This window comes from Propithecus coquereli, unplaced genomic scaffold, assembly GCF_000956105.1.
Source record: "Propithecus coquereli isolate 6110/MARCELLA unplaced genomic scaffold, Pcoq_1.0 Scaffold137, whole genome shotgun sequence".
Lineage (NCBI taxonomy): Eukaryota > Metazoa > Chordata > Mammalia > Primates > Indriidae > Propithecus > Propithecus coquereli.
The window spans coordinates 8,026,576-8,041,175 of NW_012137969.1; the positions used below are offsets into that span (position 1 = coordinate 8,026,576).

The 14,600-nt window shown below is 57.3% G+C and overlaps 1 protein-coding gene across 1 annotated transcript in view; it reads right to left on the minus strand.

Annotated features, from left to right (window-relative positions):
* Positions 1-14,600, minus strand: part of FAM20C (family with sequence similarity 20, member C) — a 46,726-nt gene that overhangs the window by 20,196 nt on the left and 11,930 nt on the right. The window contains exon 3 of the mRNA XM_012639138.1: positions 14,243-14,321. Within this exon, the coding sequence (XP_012494592.1) occupies positions 14,243-14,321 (79 nt within the window). The remainder of the gene's footprint in view (positions 1-14,242; positions 14,322-14,600) is intronic.

Consider the following 14,600-nt stretch of genomic DNA (forward strand, 5'->3'; position numbering starts at 1 on the left):
AGCCCCAAAACACAGGCACGCTATGTTGGGTGCCAGAGTCCCCCCAGCTCATTTTATCGAAAAGTAATAAAAAGGCAAACTGCTACTAACTACTAAACCAGAGATTAAATATTTAGCACCAAGGTTACTGCTATCATCTTGTTTTTCCTCCACGGAGCCCTAGATGTTTAAAAAATGTCAGTGGGAAAAATAAACTAAATCCAGAGTTAGGGGCTTGCATATTAGCCTGTTCTCTGCTTGTTTAAGGAGATCTTAAATCTGCAAACTTTCCTTCTGGGGCATTAAAAACAACCAGACCCCATCAAACTTCTTTTGACTCGCGATTTCCACTGTCCTCCCCAGAACCAACAAAATGAGAACCATATTTTCTTCCCCTCCCTTCAATCGTGCCCCCTTTGAGGACAATTAGAACATCAGCCCACACACCAGCAGACACCCCGTGACCGTAACAGCCAGAGAAAAACATAAAAAGATACTCTTGATAATGATGTTCAGGAGAATTTTTTGGAAAAAAATGGCCTTGCTTTGATTTGCAACAAGGAGTCCCCAAGAACCCGCCCATAGTGGGCCGGGGAGGGCCGGCTGGGGAGGCTGAGGAGCCCAATCAGAGGAACTGCAGGAGAGGCTGGGGGGGGCCCGGCTTCCACGGGGCTCTGCCAGCTGCGGAACAAGCCTCAATTTCCCCATCTGTAAAATGGGCCTACAGCTCTCTGAAGGTTTTACCCAGTTTTTACTTCATTTGCATTCATTTCCCTGCCAGGTTCTCTGAAATTGTTATATAATTGTTAATAATTTCCTTTTCTTTTTATCTTATTAAGCAAAGACATTTCCAGCTGCCAAGTAAGGGCAGAAGATAGCTAGCCTCGGTGGCCTGCCAGAGTTGATGTAGCCGTGGCCACCGGCAAACCAGTCAGAGTGAAGATCGGCAGTGGCTGGGTGGTGTGACCGCCGTGCCCGTCCACCCAGAGCCACGGGAAAGCACACCTCTACACGCTGTGTGGTGCCAGGCCACGCCCCAGACCCTGCTCTGCAGCTGCATGGCCGTGGGCAGCGATCCCCTTCCTGTGCCTCTGGGTCCTGCCTATGGCCAGGCAGTGAGGGGCTCTGCTGTGCCTCTTGTGAGGGTTGACGGAGAGAACAATGCACCTCTGCGTCAGCATCGGGCACGGGGGAGAAGCTGTTCTTGCTGTCGCTGTTTCCAAGGTCCCGCTCCCACCCCGACGATCCCGGGTTCTCTGGGCTGGGCAGCTCCTAGCCAGCCTTTCCCACGGACTCAGACAGCTCAGCTGCCAAGAGGCAGAGAATTGTGTCCCCTGTACTTGGATGCCAGTGAGAAGGGGCCCAGGATGCACCAGGCGGGTTTGGAGAAGACACTCCTTCTCCAGAGGCCCCACCCACATGGTGCTCCTAGCAACAGACCCCCCAGCAGATCCAGCAAGCCCCCAACCCCTGGTCTGCCCCAAGGGTCAGCTGCCTTCTCCTGCTGTCCCATCTCAACCAGCTTGTTGGAATCCAATTTGTTCTTGGTGACAGTGGTGCCCGCAGGGCTGACAGCTGTCCTCTGAGAGTGCCGGGCAGGCAAGGGGCCCCAGGCAGATGCAGGACAGTCCTGAGCCATGGGCTGGGCAGCTCAGGGCGTCTCAGAGGCTCACTAAGGGCAGCACGTCTTCAGCCTCCTCCTTCCAGCAGGGCCGGAATCTCCCTGCTTCCTCAACGCCTGGGGAGGGCTCAGCAGAGACTCTCAAAAGCTCATTTCAGGATTGCTGTTTATTTGTTTTTCAAATTAATAAGGTTAGTTTTTTTCTGACTATAAAAATAATCCATGAAACTAGAAACACCCAAGTGTCCTACACCTGGGCCAGCAGGCAACGGCAGCGTCACCTGCGGGTTCACCCCGCTCTGCCGCATGGGAGACAGGCGGGCACCAGGCAGGGTCCCCAAGGGATTCGGCAGCTGCTGGGAAAGCCCCCGAGACACGATGACCTTCCCTGCAGACGTCACCTGCAGGGACTCATCTGCCACACAGGGGCTGCTCCACCCGCCCCGGACTTTGGCACCTGCCTTTGCTCCCTCTGCCTCGGCCTGGCCCGCAGTGGCCAGGACAGCCCCGAGGCCCACGCCCAGCCAGGCCCCTGTTCCCTCACTCACAGCGACTCGCCGAGCGCCTGCCACGTGCGTGGTGCTGGGACACAACGTGGAGCCGCAGTGAGACTCAGTGCCTGCCCTGGAGCTCATGGCCTAGCAGGTGGGCAAACAACTTCTAAATCTCAAGTCCCCGTCACTGCGCAACAGGGACAATCCCAGCTTCAAGTCGGGAAAAGCCTGTGCCAGGGCCTCTTGCTTTGGATCAGGGGACAGGCTCGTCCTAACTGCCCCCACGCGGATGCACACAGGCTTCCACTCACACACACGTGCACACCCCCATCACACAAGCACACACACATGCACATACACACATACATGGGTGTGCACATGCCACACACATGCACACACGTGAGCACACATGTACACCCCACATACATGCATATACAGTTGTATGCACATACGCACGCACAAACGTGCAAACACATACACACCCACCACCACACAATTACATGTGTGCACACATGTACACGTGTTCACACCCATCCCACAGGAACGCACAACTATACACATGGGCACACATGCACATACATACACACGTGCACATACCTACATACGTGTGCATGCCCTCCCACACACATTTACACCCACCCATGTCACACAAGCACACATGCATACACAAGCATACATGTGCATACCTACCCCCACATGCACACATACCCACCCACACACGCGCGCACATGTACACCCGCACCCCTGGCACCCACCTGCTGCTGTGCACACCCCTCACACTGGGCTGTCCTCCATCCCTTGGTCAGCCCGCGGGGCCCCTCCCTTCACCCTTCCTGGGATCCGGCCCCAGGGTCTCAGGGCCCCGAAGATACCACATGCTCCCGTCAATGCCACACCCAGGCCCCAGGGGCCCAGGACACTCCCCACTGGCCCTCTGCTGCCTGTACTGGCGCAGGGCAGGGGGCTCCTTTCTCCAGGGCCTGCAGGACTTGGCCCTGGTGGGAGGCTACAGGCAGCGGCAACCGCTCTCGAGACTTCCTACTCCTCGAGTCTCCATCCTCCTCACCAGCACCTGGGCCAGGCCTGCCCTGACCACTGCAGGCCGCCCTCAGACCATCACCCATACCCAGCCCCAGGAGCGCCCTCCCCTTGGCCTCCTGGAGTGTTCACGTGGCTCATGAGGCCCTGCACAGCCTCCAGCTCACCCCATGGGCCCCATGTTCCAGCCACCCCCAACCGTTCCTGACCCTAACGCCCTCGGGTGATCCCACACCCTGCACATGCCGCTCCCTCATGAGCTACCACCATGGCTCTCTCCCACGGGTGTCCAGGGAGGGCCAGAGCGAACGAAGCAGCGCCCTGAGCTCCTCCTGCTACCAGCACCAGAGGCAGGAGCCTCCCGCCCTCCCTCTGGTGGGCTCTGACTCAAGCACTGCAGGCCCCTGGCAGGAATGTTCTGCTTCCGACTCTGCTGCTCGGGCCTCAGCTTGAGTGCCGCCTCCGAGGACGTGGCAGGGGCAGCGCATGCACAGAGAGGCGCAGCACCCACTTTACAGAGGGCCAGAGCCAGCTCAGAGGAACCCACCTGCGGCCCAGCCCTGGGCTTCAATCTGCTCCCCAGGGTGACCCCTCTCTGCAGAGCTCCTGCCGACCTGTCCCTGAGTTTGCTGACTGTCCCTGCAAGAATTTAAGCTCCATGCAAGGTGGGCCCCTGTGTGCTCTGGTCACTGCAGAATCCTGGCTGCCCAGTAGGTGCTCAGCAAGGACGTGCAGTGACCGTGGCTGGGGAGAAAGGGGAGGGTGGACCTGGCCTCTGCCAGAGGACCCAGCTGCCCATATCATTAGGGAACACTTTTCCGACAGAACCAAGGAAGTGCCTTGTACGCCCGAGGCCAACAGCTCAGACTGGATGCCACTGTGGCATGGACAGCATGCGGGGTCCAGGCAGCTTCCTGCCGAATGCATCGGGGCCCACGGGTCCTGGGCGGGTGTCCCCACAGGGAACAGGCAGGAGCTCAGGAGAGCCGGGGGCCCCGCCCAGCCAGGGCCAGCACGGGGAGCTGGTGTGGAGGCGGCCCATGTCCAGTGTGGACACAAAAGGGTCCTTGTCCACCCCTAGTCAGGCCTGTCCTTGCCGGCCCCACACCCATGAGGCCTGTTGCGCAATCTGTTTCCCTGTAGGGGCTGGTGAGGGCACAGAGGACAGAAACACGAATAACTTATCAGCAGAACAGCAAATCTTGGAAATTCCAAACCACTCACTCACTGAGCCTCAAAACCATTTCATTTCCCCAAGTCTTACCCTCAGGGTCATGTCCCTAGAAGGCTTTCCACACGGCTGCCCTGGGAACTCCAGGCCACACTGCAAAACCCACTCAGGGCCCCACTCAGCCCAGCACCCACTCGAAGTACCTCTCCCGGAACTCCTCAGCACCCCAGATGCCTTCCTTCCTTCCTCCCACCATGCATAGCCCTGGCCACGGGGTCCTGTGGCCTCTGCAGGGTCCTGGTATACTGCTGCCTGGGCGCTCACTCCCAGGGTGTTCAGGCCAGTTCTCAGCACCCTGCTCAGTGAACACAGGGGCAGGCCAGGCCCCAGGTTCTTGTTGCAATCAGTGGCTCATCCTCTGGAATGGCCCATCCTCAGGGCCTCCCCCACCCACAGCACACATCCATGACACCAGGGCCCCCTCAGGCCTCTGGGCCCCCATTTCTCTGGGGGCCCTCCTGTGCCAGGAATGGGCTCAGTGCCAGCGGTCTCAGCTCTGTTGGGTCGGCGCCCACCAAGGCTCTCCAGGTGTGCATCCAGGCCCAGGACCGCGAGTCCACAGAGGAGTCTGTGGCCCAAGTGCCGCCAGCTGCGTCCACCGCCAGGCTATTTGCTCTTTGCATCTCTGGCGGGTTCGGCATTTTCTGAGGGCTCTCTACCGTACCACACACACTCGGAGCTGGGTCTGTGTGTCCCTTGTCTGCCCCACACCCTTCCAGATCCCTACCGGAGGCCCAGGGAGGACAGACACCAGCTGCCCAAATGGCTTCCAGGCCGCCTCTTTGGCCACTCCTGTTTTGGGACCCGGCCCATGCCAGGCTGGGCTCTGCACAGCTCTGCCTCTGGCAGGGGCCACATCCACTCCAGTACTCCTGAGGGACATTCATGCTGCAGGCACCCGGCCAACCCTGGACACTGCCTGCTCCCCCCACTCCCCGGATAGCCCTGGAGGGGCCCAGGGACCCCCCCACACACACACACACAGACGGCCCTCTCCCTAGCCCAGGCGCCAGACAGGAAATCTAAGTCAGCCTTCGAGGGCTACTGGGCCTGCACCCAGCACCGGGGCCCTCCACCCCACAGCCTCTGCCTCCCAAGCCCCTGGGACAGCAGCTGGTGGCTGGATGTGTCTTCTCCAGCTTCAGGGGCCTGGAGTCCGAGGTCCCTTCAGCTCTGCTCAGCCATGTCACAGTGTAGTGTCAAAGGGGCCATGGTGCGAGCCCTGCAGGGTGTGAGCAGGAGGCATCCAGAGTCGGGCACCAGCAGCCAGGGAAATGCGGGACCCGGCCGGGGAGAAGAGCTGCTGGGGCGGCCCCCGATATGGAGTCCACACTTAAACACTACCTTGGTTCAGGGGAAACAGAGCCAGCATGGCAGACACGCACTGCCCACAAGTGCACGTCCTGCTTTGTGACTCATGCGACCCATTTCACACGTGAGGACACTGAGGACTGCGCCCGCAGGTGGTAGGCGCAAGCTGCCAAGCCCCGCCCCGCCAATCCACCCCACACAGACATCCCGCAAAGTGAGCAGCCAATAGGGGCAGCTCCTGTCCCTGCTGCATGGGTCCCTCGAGGCTTATCTAATGAGAACAACAACAGAACCTCAATTAAAGGTGGGACCACCTCGCCCTCTCCCACCGCCGTGGAGGACAGGCCCTTCCGACCCCAGCACCGGCTCCGCCCGCACCTCTCCCTGTAAAAAGGTGAGAGGAAACAGTCTCAAGGGCACACGCTTTTATAATGAGGTGGGGCCCCCCGTCACCATCAAGCCCTCTTTCTTACTAATATTGCATGCTTTTCATCCTCCCCAGTGCCCGGGCAGCCAGGGTGGCCACGTGGGACCACAGAGAAGCCTGGCAGAGCCTCTGCCTGCCCAGAAGCCCAGCATGTGGGAAGAGGAGGCAGCTTTAGGGAAAGTCACACCTCCCAGAGTCCTCCCTGCACTGGGCAGCTGTCTGCCACCAGACGTCCCTCCAGGGACTGAGTCCAAGTCCATTATATCGGGCACCCTCGTCCGTGACCACCCAGAGCAGCTCCTGCTACCTGGTCCCCAGGTCCAGGTGCAAGTTACTTCTCACTACTCACAACAGCTGGACAAGGCTCCTCCACGCAACAGGGCACCAGGGAGGGGCCCACGGTCAGGCAGACCCGTCTGCGGACCACTGTGTCACTAACTCAAAGGAGCACGGAGCCAGGATGCTGACCCTAGGAGGAGCCTGGGCATCTGACCCAAATAACCCCCCAGCTGAACACTGGTCCTGCAGAACCCATGCACAGGCTATGGTTTCAGACTGTGTCCACTTCCCTCATGGGCAGGTGTAGTGGTCAGTGGCCCCATGCATGGTCCCACGTGTGGCCCCAGGGCACCTGCAGAAGCCATGGCCAGGCTTCCCTGTATCTCCGAGCTGCACCTGCTCAGCCCTGGGGCCAACCAGCCGCCACCCTCCTCTTGGCCCTTCAGCTTGGTAGGGGAGGCGTCAGCCGTGGCCCCAGAGCTATGCCTGGCTGTTGGGGCACCGCTCAGGCAGAACGAGGCGCCTCTTCAAACCCATGAGATGTTATGGGGATGACGTTGTTGACGGGGCTGTTCTCCTCCCGCTCTGCTGCCCGAGTGAGAGCCCGGAAGGAGGGCTCGGGTTTCTGCGTTTAGAAATACTGTCTCGGCCTGCACATTTTTCTGCAGCTGCCTCTGTTTATACATCTTGGCGAGAGGAATCCTGGCCTGGCAACAGCTGTTCACGGCGGTTTCTCTGGGAGACACAGATACAAACTCAGACACACACGCACGTTTCTATTCTTTGCAAAAGGAAAGAAAAGAAGACATGATAGCAGGGAACTTCCCTGCAGCCCACGGGACCCTCCGCTGGTTTCACTCAGACGCTGGGCCAAGGGCTGGACCCGCAGGGAACAGGGAGGTCAGGGGAGACGTGGGGCTGGGACCCTGCCCTGGGAGCCCTCAGCCAGCTTAGCAGACACGAGACAAATGCGAGTATTGAAGGCATGTCCCAGTGGATGTGGCTCCCAAAATTCCAGCCAGGAAGGAGAAGGAAGGGCAAGAGCCTCCTCAGAAAAGACGGCCTGGCTAGCCCCTGCCTCCAGCCCCAGGCTGCCTGGCTTCAGCGTAATGTCCCCCCAAAGGCCTGGACCCACTGACTGGGACCCTGGACTCATGTACCCTGAAGCCTGCTCACTGTTAATGTTGACACTCTTTGACCCTCACTTTCCTCCTCTGTGAGGAGAGTTGATAATAGAAATAATACCCACACCTGGGTGGTTATAAACGTCAAATATCAAATGACATCATGTGTGCTAAAGAGCTCTGTCAACCACCCACAACCACCAAATGCCCACAGCTACCCAATGCTCACAGCCACCCAACTGCCTACAGCCACCCAATGCTCACAGCCACCCAACTGCCTACAGCCACCCAATGCTCACAGCCACCCAACTGCCTACAGCCACCCAACAGCCTACAGCCACCCAATACAGCCACCCAACAGCCTACAGCCAGCCAACTGCTCACAGCCACCCAACTCCCACAAGCACCCAACTACCTATAGCCACTTAACTGCTTACAGCCATCCAACTACCTACAGCCACCCAACAGCCTACAGCCACCCAACTACCTACAGCCAGCCAACTGCTCACAGCCACCCAACTCCCACAAGCACCCAACTACCTATAGCCACCCAACTGCTTACAGCCATCCAACTACCTACAGCCACCCAACAGCCTACAGCCAGCCAACTGCTCACAGCCACCCAACTCCCACAACCACCCAACTACCTATAGCCACACAACTGCCTACAGCCATCCAACTACCTACAGCCACCCAACAGCCTACAGCCACCCAACTACCTACAGCCAGCCAACTGCTTACAGCCACCCAACTCCCACAACCACCCAACTACCTATAGCCACCCAACTGCCTACAGCCACCCAACTGCCTACAGCCACTCAACTGCCTACAGCCACTCAACTCCCACAGACACCCAACTCCCCCAGACACCTAACTGTTCACAGACACCCACTGCTTACAGCCACCCAACTCTGGTTGGGTCTCCCTCTTCCCACTAACATTGGAAGTGGAAACTAAAAGCCCAAGAGTGTCCAGACATGGTCAAAGAACAAAGATTAACCCTGGGGAGGGAACCGCGATGGCTCACGGAGCTCCTGCTAAATCCACCACTCGACTCATCCTGGGAATCCCGACGTTTCCTCCCCTGAGATGCGACTGTCGGGGTGGCAGGGATCTGTGGCCTTATCCTCCAGCCTCCCAGGGCCTAAGGAAACCCAGGACCAGATGGAGCAGCAATTTAACAAGATTGCATGGAGGGCGTGGGTGACCTGGGATGTCACCCAATGTCATTCTTCTACTCTTCAGGTGCCACATGGTTCTGCCTGGATGTCCCAAGTGGCCCAGAGCCCTCACTCCCTCAGCACCCAGTGGATGTGCTTCTTCTCAACGCCTCCTACATATCCCCAGCCTGTCCATGCTGTCTTCTCGCCTGAACCTGACACAGCCCCCCACCTCTGCCTCCGACTGTTCTGCATGGCGGCAGGAGCTACCTCTCGCTCTGCCAGCACTCGGCCCCAGTGCCCACAGGACCTGCCTCTGCCCCTCCCTGGCAGCCACGTCTCAGCTTCCCGCGAGGTCGGTGTCAAACCCAGGACTGTCCGGCACGCTCTGCAGTGGGGGCGTGTCCGTATCTGCCGGCGCAGCACCGCTAGGCTCGTGCACACTAGAGAGATGGGAGCTGAGTGTAACTTTATCGCACTGTAACAACTTCCCCTTAAATAGCGACAGATTGTGCCAGCTGCATACAGCCCACAGCATGGGACAGCGAGGTCCCTGGTCCCGTGGAAACCATTCGGTTTTGGAGTCAGCCAGCTTTCCCGAATACGGGGTGCTCCTCTGACTGAGGGTGAGGTGACCTTTAGCTGACCTTCACACTGACTCTCAGTCCTCAGCTACAGAAAGATTTTGAGACGCCTTCCTCACACCTACTGAGCATAACCTCCTCCCCAGTTGGACGCTCCCCAACGGTGGGCGTATCTTGTGTGCTCCCCCCACCTGCTCATCGTGTCACTCACTCTGTGCACCTGTGGCTCCAACTCTGAAGCCAGCCCCTCACTCCCTAGGACACCTCGGACTGGACACACGATGCGTGAGCCCCCCCTGAGCAGCAACGGTGTGATCGTGAGGAATGTTAGGTGCTCCTGGAGCGGGGCCTCCCCAGTCTGGAGGCCTGAGCCCCTCGCAGCTTCTCCAAGGGCGCCGGGGCTGAGTCACGTCTGCAGTTCCAGCCCTTGGCGCGAGGCCAGACCCAGGAGCTTGGTAAGTGCTTGCAGAATGGCCAAATGAACATTTCTGCCAGGAGGCAGCCACAGCCAGCGTCAGGAGCAGCCGTGGGCAGGCCTGGAAGTTCCTTTCCGAGAAGCAAGTTGGAATTTGTTGCCAAGAACCCACAGGGTTGGCTGCGTCCACCCAGCTCCACCTCCCACCTGCTCCCCCAGCCTCATGAGGCCAGATCTCTGGAGCCATTTCCTCAACCAGCTCCATGGTGTTCAGGCCAAGAAGTGGCCTCGAGGCCTCTTTTGACAATGCCCTTGTCGACAAATGGGTAAACTGAGTCCCAGGGAGGTGAAACGGCAGGGATGGCTGCCTCAGGCCTGTGCCCTGTGGATGCACCACTGTTTCCAGAAGCCAGCCCCGTCCTGCTGACTGCCATGTCCGGCACCACTGTTTCCCCAACATATATATTTTTTTAATGTTAAAACTTCAGTACTACACCAAAAGCACAAGCAACAACAATAAATAAATAAATCTGACATCCTAAAAATTCAAAGCTTGTGCTTCAAAGGATACCATATTTGGGATAAGTCTTGCATTCAGAATATATGAAGAACTGTTTCAACTCAATAACAAAAAGACAAATAACGCAACTAAAAAAATGGCAAAAGCTATGATTGGACATTTCTCCAAAGAAGATACACAAATGGCAACACGTACGTGGAAAGCTGCAATCATTAGTCACTAGGGGCCGGCAAGACAAAACCACCAGGAGAGACCACTGCACACCCTCCAGGACGGCTGTAATTACAAAGACAGGTTACAGCACGTGTTGGCAAAGGTGTGGAGAAATTGGAACCCCCATACGTTACTGGTAGGATTATAAAACGGTGCAGCCACTGCGGAAAACAGACTATCAGTCCCTCAAACAGTTAAACACAGCTATCACGTGATCCAGCAGCCACTCCTAGGTACACATCCAAGAGACCCGAAAACATATGTCCACACGAACACTCGTATAGACACGTTCAAAGCCACGTTATTCGTAATAGTCAAAAAGCCGGAGCAACACAAACGCCCATCAAGAAATGAATGGATAAACACATGTGGTCTATCCACGTGATGGAATGTTATTCGGCAGTAAAAGGGGTGCTGTACTGACACATGCTACAACACAGGTGAACCTCGAAAACACGACGTTCAGTGAAATCAGCCAGGCACAAAGGACTATATAGCGCATGATCCCGTCTATATGAAAATCCAGAGTGAGCAAATTATTATTAAAGCGAGACAGAAAGTAGACTAGTGGCCGTCTGGGGCTGCAGAGGGGCTGCGGGGGATTGAGGAGTGATGGCTAAATCGCGAGGGGTTTCTTTCTGGAGCGAGGAAACCTGACTGGCGTTGGCTGTGGTGCTGGGCGTGCAGCCCTGGGAGCGTGCTGAAAGCTGCCGAACCGCAGACTTGAAGTGGGTGAACCGTATGGTATGTGAATTCTATCTCAATAAAGCTGTTTTTAAAATAAAAGTAAACACTTACTTCAATCTAACTCTGAAGCAAGAACATCCAAGAGCTCATGGGCTAATGTGATAGTTATTAATGTTTTTCCATGTCTATTAAAAATATATAACCTGGCCAGGCATGGTGGCACAGGCCTGTGGAGGCAGGATCGCTTGAGCCCAGGAGGTCGAGGCTGCGGTGAGCTACGATCACACCACTGCACCCCAACCTGGGCGACAGAGTGAGACCCTGCCTCGAAAAAATTTTTTTTTAATAAAATAAAAATATATAACCACTCAAACTTTAAATGGTCGCACTCATGCCACATACATGACACTCTGCGGTACCCCCAGGTCTGGCTGGCCCCTCCTTCAGACTCTCCACTTACATCCTTTAAGATCCCAGAGGAAAAACACTGTATGCATCTCATTATTTCATAATAGTGTATTAAGCATTTACAAAGCTATTATGAGCTCATAGAAGAAAGTCCTTTCTTAAAGAGAACTATTAATCATGGATTTTAATTTCTTAATGCTATGGTCATAAACCACAACTGCTTCTGTATTGGAACCACAGCCACCCGGGAGCAAGAAACGCGCGGCCCCCAGCCCTGGCCCAGTGAAGGTCGTTGGGTGTGAATGGCTACAGCAACAGGACCACAATCCATGACAGGCCACGGCCGGCGGAGGAGGGTCCGGGTGCCACGACATGCCCAGGATGGGAGGGCCAATGTCGACAATTTGTAAAACACCCACCCTCCAGCCCGCAATGTGGGGTCCCCACTTCTGCCCCCAACTCCCCTGTGCGCTCTGCGGGAAGAAGGGGCCGGGCTGGCCTCTGGACGCCCATAGCCTTGCTCTGGCTCTAACCAGCCTTGAACACCCCCTTTCCCTTCCCAGTCTCAGTTTCCCCAACAGCTGCAGGATTCTCAACCCTGTTGCCACAGCCACACTCTGACCCAGCCTCAACCTCCCCACTCAGCCCACGCATCACATGGGCATCCCCTGAGTGCTGCCACAGCCCCGCACCAGACTGCCCGTGGCCCCAGACTTCAGACCAGCTGCGGAGTCCGGGCCCTGCCCAGCAGGGCTGCAGGAGCTCTCCCAGGGCCTCCGGAGAACTCGGCCCCTCCCATGGCCATGGTGGAGAGGCCAGGGGAGCCTGGGCAGGGCCTTGGGCTCCACCCTTCACAGCGTTGCAAAAGGGTGCGACAGAGCACAGAGGTTCACATGCTGCACCCTCAGCACAGAGCCCGGCCCAGAGCCCAGCTCACGTGACGCCATTGTCACTGCTGCTATTACTAACTGCAGCCAGAGGTTCTAACTCCTCAAAGGTGCGAAGCGGAGCCTCGGGGATTCTCACAGGGAACCCAACAGGAGCAGAACCGGACCTGGAATCCAGCCCACTCTGCTCCCCACTGGGTGGGCGCCCTGAGTCCCCACAACGCACCGTCCTGTCCCTCGGGACGGCAGGGCGACACTTCCAGCCAGGAGCAACCTTCCCAAGCAGCTCGGAATATATCTGACTTTGGAAAATGCATCCCCCAGGCGAGAGGCATAAAAGCGTCTCTTGAAGCCTGTGCCCTTGACGCACGGCTGAAGGGGACATGGAGATGCTGTCACTTCAGCCATTGTCCGGATTCCTGCGGTTGCCCTGGAAGGGGCTGGCCACCAGCAGCCTGTCCTACCTGCCCTGAGCTCCACACACCAAGTACCGATAATGAGGTTTCTTAAAATAGCTCCTTTGCGTATGCGCAGGAGTCTGAGAGCTGCCATCTCTCTCTCTGACCCTCCTCACTCAGGTTCAGAGCCACGAGGCAGCGGCGCAAGCTCATGCACAGGCCAGATACACGACCAGCGGCCAGTTGTCCACCCTGCGCCCCCCATGCCAAGCCCTCCCTGTCCCTCCCAAGCCAGACACACATAAGGAGGGAATGAATTTCACTTCCTCACACAGAAACAGGAAAGGAAGCGTCCGCAACCTCACGCCTGTCCAAGCCCACCGCCACCTGCAGCCAACAGCTCTGGGCCTCTGCACACGCCTGGCGCCTCCTCAGACCTGCAGGGACGGGCAGTGTGCTCAGCCCGGGACAGGGCATCTTCCCAGAGAAGCGGGAGCCCGGAAACAAAGCCCAGCTGCAAACACATACCGTCAGCCACAACTCGCAAGCTATCAGCTACGTTTTGTTTGACCAGCAAAGTACTTATTTTAAATGCTTCAGAATTAGTTACCACCATTTTTTAAATTTGAAAATTAAACAGGGGGAAAATAATCCATGTTTCTAGTTTTTTTTAAAAATTAGGAATCAGGCCAGATGGCCGAGATCTGGTGAACCAAGAGACAGCTGGCACTGCGGGTCCCACACCCTGCAGCTTGCCGCAGGCCCCCCAGCCAAGCCCCTCTCCCGACGACTGGCCTGTCCTCGTAGGTGTCTGAGTTTGCAACAGCTCTCTTGCCAGCACCCTGGGGTACCTGAGCCCACGTCACACACTGCAGACCCTGAGTCTTCCAGGTGGTCTGGCTTTCAAATTTCCCTCCATCAAACTGTCATGTGCCATGAAGTGCTTCAGTAATGATTTTGGTGACACAGTTTCTGTTTTATCCAGAGCATGGCAAACCGGTCTGTGGCCAAACCCAGATTGTTATCTAGGCCCACGAATAAGCCATGTTGGAACAGCTCCCCCCTCCCCCATCACTTCACACTGTCTGGCTGCTGTGGGGCCAGGACTGCTCCCTGGAGAGTTGAGAGAGACCACGTGATCTCAAAGCTTGGCATAGCTACCGTCCCGCCCCTCATCGGTACTGCGGGCAGGTCCTGGGGTGCATGGGAAAGGCACAAAGGTCACCTCTTTCAGAGAGGCATCCTTCGGTGTCCACATTCCAGGTGCCTTGCGTAAAATACAAATGCTTATGTTCGACCCAGCGGTGGGTTTCCAATCCCGTAACTGAGGGTGGGAGGGCAGCCGTGGGGGAGGAGAGGCACTGGGGGCTTGGGTCACTTTCCTGACAATCAGGGTCCGAGCACTTCCCCCACCCCGTGTGGCCAGCCCCACCCCCAGGCCCCGTCCCACCGCCCTGGGCACTTACTTCATGGGCTTGAACAGCGCTTGCCCGTGGTTCCGGAACGTCATGATCAGCTTCAGCTGGGTGCCACCCGACTTCATGGCTGCAGGGAGGGAGAGAGAAAAGGTCACGCGCTGCCCTCTGACCCTGCTCGCCTAGGCCAGGCCAGCTCCTCTGGCTGGGGCTGCGAGGCCCCCATTCCACCTGGGAAGTTTGGGGTTTTCTAGAATGACTCTCCTGCCCCGCTGGTGCAAACTCCCCTAGACATTCAGGGGCCAGAGCTGGCGGGTCTCTCATGGTTGGACTCCAGACCAGAAGGCCTGGTTTCTAGAAGGGGGGTCAGGTGTATTTACCTGCCAGCAAGGCCTGCCCCTGCACACTC